We start from the raw sequence: 9,949 nt of genomic DNA on the forward strand, positions 1-9,949 counted from the left end.
AGCATTTTTAACAGTGAAAAATTGAAAACAACATAAATATCCAACAATGGGGTTTGATAAAATGTTTTACCTGTGTACAATGGAAAACTGTATAACCACTAAAGAATGATGTAAAAGAATACTTAGTAAAATAGGGAAATATTGAGCTATATTGTTAAGTGAAAATAGTAGAGCACCGAAGAATCCTACAGTTCCATCACATTGGTATCTCTATTTGTATATACATGGGAAAAAGACTTAAAGTTCATGCACATACCAAAATATGAATAGTCATCTCTAGATGGTAGATTATGGGTAATGTTTTTTTTGAATACTCTATTTTATTTTTGTGGGGGAAGTGCCTGAGCAGGGAATCAAACCTGGGTCTCCCACATGGCAGGTGAGAATTCTACCACTGAACTATCCTGGCACCCCCATATTATGGGTGGTTTTAATGATCTTTTATGACTTTATTACCTACTTTAAACAAGATTTACTTTTGTAATAGAAAAATCACAAATATTATGGAGATTTTTCTAAAAAAAGAGCTAACTATCTGAGAAGAATCCAGAGAGGCTTGAAGAAGGTAACTTAGACAACTTTGGGCTGTGCCTTCAATTTTAAGACCCATTTATCTGACTGTAACTTTGTTTTCCTCGCCTGTAGGGTGACACATCTGGAGACTACAGGAAGGTACTGCTCATTCTCTGTGGAGGAGATGATTAAATAAAATCCATGGAGGATAGGAGGATTCCCAACACTTTGGATTTTTTTAAAACTGCATTTTTCTACACTGCAATTAGCATTATCTCAGAATGCTTATTTCCAATTAAAACGCCTACAGTTGCCTCCTAGGATATGGACTGTCTGTATTATTATTCATCTATAATTAGTCATTATGATGCTTTAAAGCTGTACTTGCATTTCAAAGCTTATAAAATCTGAAAGGAAATTAAAAATAAAAATGTACTCCATGTTTTTAAACAGAATTCTTATGCTATTGTAGTTAAGAGAAGTTTTCTTTTTGGTGAAAAATGATCAAAGTTGGAAGACTGGAAGATTATTCTAAAATCACTTTTTTTCCCCAATCCTGTTTTGGGAGTAGCTAATTGTTTCTTAATTTGAAATCATGAGCATTCAGTTAGTAGGAATACGCATTCGGTTTACTATTTTAACATAGTAATATAGATCGAAAGCCCCCCCAAGTCTCCTTTGTTTTAAGTTTTGTCTGTAGGGTTCATCTATGAAGTTTGGCATGGGAGACTTTCCCCTCACATCTTATTTAAGATCACTTACTCTCTCCAGATATGCCCAAATCACCAACTTGTCTGAACAAATTAAATTCTACATGTGGTTGTGCCAGTCATGTATGTCTGGTTACCAAACATAAATCCTGAACATTCCATGATATTATGGTTGATGTCTTAATCCTGCTTGAAGATGAATGCGAAAAAGATTAAATGTCAAACTTAATATATGTGATAATAGTCAGTCATGCGCAGAATTGAATTTGGTGTAAAGGAAACTGTGCTAAAAATAACTTTTAAACTTTTTCTATTTCAGTGGTTTGTAGTAACTTGCTTTGCATTATGCCTTTCAAATCTAGAATCATTCTGAAGAAGTTACTTGGGTTTAATTCAAAATAAGTTTGTATACAACATGGAAAAATAATTGTAATAAAACCTTATGACATTAAAGTGAGGTGTATTCTTTTTCTGGCTTACTTTCACTTCTGAGTTTTTCATCCTGGACTCTGAAAGGAAATGTTTTTGAAAGACTTGTGTTACTCATTTTCTACCAGCAACTACAAAATGAGAAGATATAACATATTTAGACTTGTGTACATCTCCTGCTATAAAATTGATGTTCACATATGCCAAATGCTACTCCAGTGACATAATTTATTCTCTGGAAATGAGTGACACTCTCTGTTCTTCTAAGTAGAACTTTTATATTAAATAAGACTATTTGCCTTCTTTGTTCATTCCATGATACCTAGTATATATATTTTATTTTTTTATTTTTTTATTAATTAACGGAAAAAAGAAAAAAAAGAAATTAACCCAACATTTAGAAATCATACCATTCTACATATGCAATCAGTAATTCTTAACATCATCACATAGATGCATGATCATTGTTTCTTAGTACATTTGCATCGGTTTAGAAGAACTAGCAACACAACAGAAAAAGATATAGAATGTTAATATAGAGAAAAAACAATACAAGTAATAATAATAGTAAAAACAAATAAAAACAACCAGACAGACAAAAACAAACAAAAAACAACAACAACAAAAAAAACCTATAGCTCAGATGCAGCTTCATTCACTGTTTTAACATGATTACTTTACAATTAGGTATTATTGTGTTGTCCATTTTTGAGTTTTTGTATCTAGTCCTGCTGCACAGTCTGTATCCCTTCAGCTCCAATTACCCATTATCTTACCCTGTTTCTAACTCCTGCTGGACTCTGTTACCAATGACATATTCCAAGTTTATTCTCGAATGTCGGTTCACATCAGTGGGACCATACAGTATTTGTCTTTTAGTTTTTGGCTAGACTCACTCAACATAATGCTCTCTAGGTCCATCCATGTTATTACATGCTTCATAAGTTTATCCTGTCTTAAAGCTGCATAATATTCCATCGTATGTATATACCACAGTTTGTTTAGCCACTCGTCTGTTGATGGACATTTTGGCTGTTTCCATCTCTTTGCAATTGTAAATAACGCTGCTATAAACATTGGTGTGCAAATGTCCGTTTGTGTCTTTGCCCTTAAGTCCTTTGAGTAGATACCTAGCAATGGTATTGCTTGGTCGTATGGCAATTCTATATTCAGCTTTTTGAGGAACCGCCAAACTGCCTTCCACAGTGGTTGCACCATTTGACATTCCCACCAACAGTGGATAAGTGTGCCTCTTTCTCCGCATCCTCTCCAGCACTTGTCATTTTCTGTTTTGTTGATAATGGCCATTCTGGTGGGTGTGAGATGATATCTCATTGTGGTTTTGATTTGCATTTCTCTAATGGCCAGGGACATTGAGCATCTCTTCATGTGCCTTTTGGCCATTTGTATTTCCTCTTCTGAGAGGTGTCTGTTCAAGTCTTTTTCCCATTTTGTAATTGGGTTGGCTGTCTTTTTGTTGTTGAGTTGAACAATCTCTTTATAAATTCTGGATACTAGACCTTTATCTGGTATGTCATTTCCAAATATTGTCTCCCATTGTGTAGGCTGTCTTTCTACTTTCTTGATGAAGTTCTTTGATGCACAAAAGTGTTTAATTTTGAGGAGCTCCCATTTATTTATTTCCTTCTTCAGTGTTCTTGCTTTAGGTTTAAGGTCCATAAAACCACCTCCAGTAGTAAGATTCATAAGATATCTCCCAACATTTTCCTCTAACTGTTTTATGGTCTTAGACCTAATGTTTAGATCTTTAATCCATTTTGAGTTAACTTTTGTATAGGGTGTGAGACATGGATCTTCTTTCATTCTTTTGCATATGGATATCCAGTTCTCTAGGCACCATTTATTGAAGAGACTGTTCTGTCCCAGGTGAGTTGGCTTGACTGCCTTATCAAAGATCAAATGTCCATAGATGAGAGGGTCTATATCTGAGCACTCTATTCGATTCCATTGGTCGATATATCTATCTTTATGCCAATACCATGCTGTTTTGACCACTGTGGCTTCATAATATGCCTTAAAGTCTGGCATCGCGAGACCTCCAGCTTCGTTTTTTTCCCTCAAGATGTTTTTAGCAATTCGGGGCACCCTGCCCTTCCAGATAAATTTGCTTATTGGTTTTTCTATTTCTGAAAAATAAGTTGTTGGGATTTTGATTGGTATTGCATTGAATCTGTAAATCAATTTAGGTAGGATTGACATCTTAACTATATTTAGTCTTCCAATCCATGAACATGGTATGCCCTTCCATCTATTTAGGTCTTCTGTGATTTCTTTTAACAGTTTTTTGTAGTTTTCTTTATATAGGTTTTTTTGTCTCTTTAGTTAAATGTATTCCTAGGTATTTTATTCCTTTAGTTGCAATTGTAAATGGGATTTGTTTCTTGATTTCCCCCTCAGCTTGTTCATTACTAGTGTATAGAAATGCTACAGATTTTTGAATGTTGATCTTGTAACCTGCTACATTGCTGTACTCATTTATTAGCTCTAGTAGTTTTGTTGTGGATTTTTCTGGGTTTTCAACGTATAGTATCATATCGTCTGCAAACAGTGATAGTTTTACTTCTTCCTTTCCAATTTTGATGCCTTGTATTTCTTTTTCTTGTTTAATTGCTCTGGCTAGAACCTCCAACACAGTGTTGAATAATAGTGGTGATAGTGGACATCCTTGTCTTGTTCCTGATCTTAGGGGGAAAGTTTTCAATTTTTCCCCATTGAGGATGATATTAACTGTGGGTTTTTCATATATTCCCTCTATCATTTTAAGGAAGTTCCCTTGTATTCCTATCTTTTGAAGTGTTTTCAACAGGAAAGGATGTTGAATCTTGTCAAATGCCTTCTCTGCATCAATTGAGATGATCATGTGATTTTTCTGCTTTGATTTGTTGATATGGTGTATTACATTAATTGATTTTCTTATGTTGAACCATCCTTGCATACCTGGGATGAATCCTACTTGGTCATGATGTATAATTCTTTTAATGTGTTGTTGGATACGATTTGCTAGAATTTTATTTTGGATTTTTGCATCTATATTCATTAGAGAGATTGGTCTATAGTTTTCTTTTTTTGTAATATCTTTGCCTGGTTTTGGTATGAAGGTGATGTTGGCTTCATAGAATGAATTAGGTAGTTTTCCCTCCACTTCAATTTTTTTGAAGAGTTTGAGGAGAGTTGGTACTAATTCTTTCTGGAATGTTTGGTAGAATTCACATGTGAAGCCGTCTGGTCCTGGACTTTTCTTTTTAGGAAGCTTTTGAATGACTAATTCAATTTATTTACTTGTGATTGGTTTGTTGAGGTCATCTATTTCTTCTTCAGTCAAAGTTGGTTGTTCTTGTCTTTCCAGGAACCCATCCATTTCATCTAGATTGTTGTATTTATTAGCGTAAAGTTGTTCATATTATCCTGTTATTACCTCCTTTATTTCTGTGAGGTCAGTAGTTATGTCTCCTCTTCCATTTCTGATCTTATTTATTTGCATCCTCTCTCTTCTTCTTTTTGTCAATCTTGCTAAGGGCCCATCAATCTTATTGATTTTCTCATAGAACCAACTTCTGGTCTTATTGATTTTCTCTATTGTTTTCATGTTTTCAATTTCATTTATTTCTGCTCTGATCTTTGTTATTTCTTTCCTTTTGCTTGCTTTGGGATTAGTTTGCTGTTCTTTCTCCAGTTCTTCCAAGTGGACAGTTAATTCCTGCATTTTTGCCTTTTCTTCTTTTCCGATATAGGCATTTAGGGCAATAAATTTCCCTCTTAGCACTGCCTTTGCTGCGTCCCATAAGTTTTGATATGTTGTGTTTTCATTTTCATTCACCTCGAGGTATTTACTAATTTCTCTTGCAATTTCTTCTTTGACCCACTTGTTGTTTAAGAGTGTGTTGTTGAGCCTCCACGTATTTGTGAATTTTCTGGCACTCTGCCTATTATTGATTTCCAACTTCATTCCTTTATGATCCGAGAAAGTGTTGTGTATGATTTCAATCTTTTTAAATTTGTTAAGACTTGCTTTGTGACCCAGCATATGGTCTATCTTTGAGAATGATCCATGAGCACTTGAGAAAAAGGTGTATCCTGCTGTTGTGGGATGTAATGTCCTATAAATGTCTGTTAAGTCTAGCTCCTTTATAGTAATATTCAGATTCTCTATTTCTTTATTGATCCTCTGTCTAGATGTTCTGTCCATTGATGAGAGTGGGGAATTGAAGTCTCCAACTATTATGGTATATGTGTCTATTTCCCTTTTCAGTGTTTGCAGTGTATTCCTTACGTATTTTGGGGCATTCTGGTTCGGTGCATAAATATTTATGATTGTTATGTCTTCTTGTTGAATTGTTCCTTTTATTAGTAGATAGTGTCCTTCTTTGTCTCTTTTAACTGTTTTACATTTGAAGTCTAACTTGTTGGATATTAGTATAGCCACTCCTGCTATTTTCTGGTTGTTATTTGCATGAAATATCTTTTCCCAACCTTTCACTTTCAACCTATGTTTATCTTTGGGTCTAAGATGTGTTTCCTGTAGACAGCATATAGAAGGATCCTGTTTTTTAATCCATTCTGCCAGTCTATGTCTTTTGATTGGGGAATTCAGTCCATTAACATTTAGTGTTATTACTGTTTGGATAATATTTTCCTCTACCATTTTGCCTTTGTATTATATATATCATATCTGACTTTCCTTCTTTCTACACTCTTCTCCATACCTCTCTCTTCTGTCTTTTTGTATCTGACTCTAGTGCTCCCTGTAGTATTTCTTGCAGAGCTGGTCTCTTGGTCACAAATTCTCTCAGTGACTTTTTGTCTGAGAATGTTTTAATTTCTCCCTCATTTTTGAAGGACAATTTTGCTGGATATAGGAGTCTTGTTTGGCAGTTTTTCTCTTTTAGTAATTTAAATATATCATCCCACTGTCTTCTGGCCTCTATGGTTTCTGCTGAGAAACCTACACATAGTCTTATTGGGTTTCCCTTGTATGTGATGGATTGTTTTTCTCTTGCTGCTTTCAAGATCCTCTCTTTCTCTTTTGACCTCTGACATTCTGACTAGTAAGTGTCTTGGAGAACGCCTATTTGGGTCTAATCTCTTTGGGGTGCGCTGCACTTCTTGGATCTGTAATTTTAGGTCTTTCATAAGAGTTGGGAATTTTTCAGTGATAATTTCTTCCATTAGTTTTTCTCCTCCTTTTCCCTTCTCTTCTCCTTCTGGGACACCCACAACACATGTATTTTTGCGGTTCATATTGTCCTTGAGTTCCCTGATACCCTGTTCAAATTTTTCCATTCTTTTCCCGATAGTTTCTGTTTCTTTTTGGAATTCAGATGTTCCATCCTCCAAATCACTAATTCTATCTTCTGTCTCTTTAAATCTATCATTGTGGGTATCCATTGTTTTTTCTATCTTTTCTACTTTATCCTTCACTTCCATAAGTTCTGTGATTTGTTTTTTCAGTTTTTCTATTTCTTCTTTTTGTTCAGCCCATGTCTTCTTCATGTCCTCCCTCAATTTATCGATTTCATTTTTGAAGAGGTTTTCCATTTCTGTTCGTATATTCAGCATTAGTTGTCTCAGCTCCTGTATCTCATTTGAACTATTGGTTTGTTCCTTTGACTGGGCCATATTTTCAATTTTTTGAGCGTGATCCGTTATCTTCTGCTGGCATCTGGGCATTTAGTCAGATTTCCCTGCGTGCTGGACCCAACGATTTGGAAGATTTTTCTGTGAAATCTCTGGGATCTGTTTTTCTCATCCTGCCCAGTAGGTGGTGCTCGTGGCACATGTTTGTCTGCGGGTCCCACCAGTAAAAGGTGCTGTGGGTCCTTTAACTTTGGAAAACTCTCGCCGTCGGGAAGGTTCGCCAGCCGAAGCGGCTTGGAAGAGTGCCAGCCGGCCCAGGGTCCGAACACGGGGAGGGTCGCCGGCCGCCGCAGCCCGGGAGAGCGCCCGTCCGAATTTCCTAGTCGGCCCGGGGCGCCAAGCGTGGTGAGAGGGCACCAGCCGCCGCGGCCCGCCTGGGAGAGTGCACCGTTCCCGGGGAGTCACGTGTTTGGAAGGGCCCCCCGCCCTCCTGTCACTGTCTCCGCGGCCTGAGGTTTTCCGATCCAATTCTCTCAGTTGGTCCGGGGGGCCGCGCGTGGTGTGGGGGGCCAGCCGCCGCAGCTTGCGGGGACCGCCTGTCCAATTCTCCCAGCCGGCCCAGGAAGGGGGAAGGGAGGAACTCCGGCCGCTTGCCGCCCCACCCGGTTAAGCCCGCGCCCCTCGGCGATCTCACCAGAGCGGGTTCTCTCAGCCAGTCAGCCGTTCCAGGATGGGGTACGCTGTCTTTTTGATCTCTGTCATGGCTCTGGGAGCTGTTCTGTATCGTTTCTACTCCCCTAGTAGCTGTTCTGGAGGAGGAACTAAGATCCGCGCATCTTACTAAGCCGCCATCTTCTCCGGAAGTCTTGATGATGCTTTCATCAAATTGCACACTCAGAGGCTCTTTATCAGTCTAGAAAAGGTAATATTTTCATGGCGGACCCTCCTTTAATGCAGCTGAAAGTGTGATCAGTCTCAGTCTCAGACATGAACAAGAAGCAATTTATTCCCATGCACGTGGCCTAAGTACTCCACAAACTATGGGCGCCTCCTCCGGGGGTCCCCTATTATATTTTGATGGGTGAAATATAAATATTTTTTAATTTGGTGCTACCTGCCTATTATAATTTCTTGAGGTATTGGTGAAAGTTACTTATATGCTGTGTTAATTTGCAAGCTGCCAGAACGTGATATACGAGTTCTAGCATGGCTTTTAAAAGGGGGAATTTAATAAGTTGCAAGTTTACAGTTCTAGGCCTATAAAAATATCCAAACTAAGGCATCCAGAGAGAGATACCTTAATTGAAGGAAGGTCAATGGGTCAGGAACACCTCTGTCAGCTGGGAAGTCACATGCTGGCATCTGCTGGTCCTTTGCTCCTGGTCTCCATTGCTTTCAGCCTCTGTTCCTGTGGGGGTTCCTCCCTTTGCTTCTCTGGGACTGGCTTTCATCTCTTGGCTTCCCTTGGCTCTCTCCAGGTTCTGGCTCTGTTAACATCTCATGGTGATGTCTGCTGGGCTCCAAGCATCTCCAAACATCCGGGTCACTGTTCTCTGAAGTTTCTGTCATTTCTGACTCTCTCCAAAATGTTTCCTCTTTTAAAGGGTTCCAGTAAACTAATCAAGACCCACCTGGAATGAGTGGAGTCACTTCACCTAATCAAAAGGTCACACCCACAATTGGGTGTGCCACATCTCTGTGAAGATAATCTAAAGTTTCATGCTATAGTATTGAATTAGGATTAAAAGAAATGGTTGCTCCCACAAGATTGAATCAGGATTAAAACATGGCTTTTCTGGGGGACTTAATTACTTTCAAACTGGCACATAGGCCTATTTAAGAATTTCAGTCAATTATAGGAAATAGTACTTTCAAGTAGATACCTTCTTAGAAGAGCATGGAATCTCCAATTTTATTGGGCTTTGGAAACATAATTTTTTTAGTATTACTTTTATTTTATATATGACTTAGCCAAAATTTTTATGTTTTTTTTTTTTTTTTTTTTTACATGGGCAGGCACCGGGAATCGAACCCAGGTTCTTGGGCTTGGCAGGCAAGCATTCTTACCTGCTGAGCCACCGTGGCCCGCCCAGCCAAAATTTTTTAACAGATTGCAGTTTTGATTGGAAGCTTTTTAGAAGGCAGGATAAAGCTACCATGGAGGAATTTTCATTTTGTTTCTTGTTTTGAACAAGCATTACTTAATGGAATATAATTGTAAATTTATTTTGTTTTTCTTTCCAACCTCCCATTTTATATTTACTCTGTGGGCCTATTTCTTCTGTTTTTAGACGAAAGTTCAGGCAGACTCATGACTTTTCGAGTAACTCTTAGGTTTCAAAAAAGTCCTACTCTCCAGTCTCTTAAAAAAGTCGTAAAACAGTGTCATTGCAGTAATTAATATGTCCAAAGTTCCAAACCTGATTTTCAGTTGAAGCATCATCCCTCATTTAGCTCTGGCCTATTACCAGCAGACCTTTGAGGAAGAGGAAATGGTGGCTTCTCTTCTTTTCCCCACCTAGTCTTCCTTCCAAACTGTCCTCCCTCTTTATCTTGCTAGATTGTAGAGAGGCAGAAGGGAGAGTAAAGGGGGCAGGCAAGTTCTTCCCTGGCTTTTACTGCCACAGTGGCTGAGGATCACTGTGTGATTCATGTGTGCATTCTCATAGGTCCTTTGTCAACCCCATCACCAGGGAACCACT

At 38.1% G+C, this 9,949-nt stretch overlaps 1 protein-coding gene across 3 annotated transcripts in view; it reads left to right on the plus strand.

Annotated features, from left to right (window-relative positions):
* Positions 1-1,676, plus strand: part of ANXA4 (annexin A4) — an 88,917-nt gene extending 87,241 nt beyond the window's left edge. For all 3 annotated transcript variants that reach the window (XM_077134463.1, XM_077134461.1, XM_077134462.1), the window contains one exon: positions 646-1,676. In XM_077134463.1, the coding sequence (XP_076990578.1) occupies positions 646-705 (60 nt within the window). In that variant the 3' untranslated portion in view covers positions 706-1,676. The remainder of the gene's footprint in view (positions 1-645) is intronic.
* Positions 1,677-9,949: the final 8,273 nt, after the last annotated feature.

Source organism: Tamandua tetradactyla, chromosome 17, assembly GCF_023851605.1.
Source record: "Tamandua tetradactyla isolate mTamTet1 chromosome 17, mTamTet1.pri, whole genome shotgun sequence".
In the NCBI taxonomy this organism is placed as follows: Eukaryota; Metazoa; Chordata; class Mammalia; order Pilosa; family Myrmecophagidae; genus Tamandua; species Tamandua tetradactyla.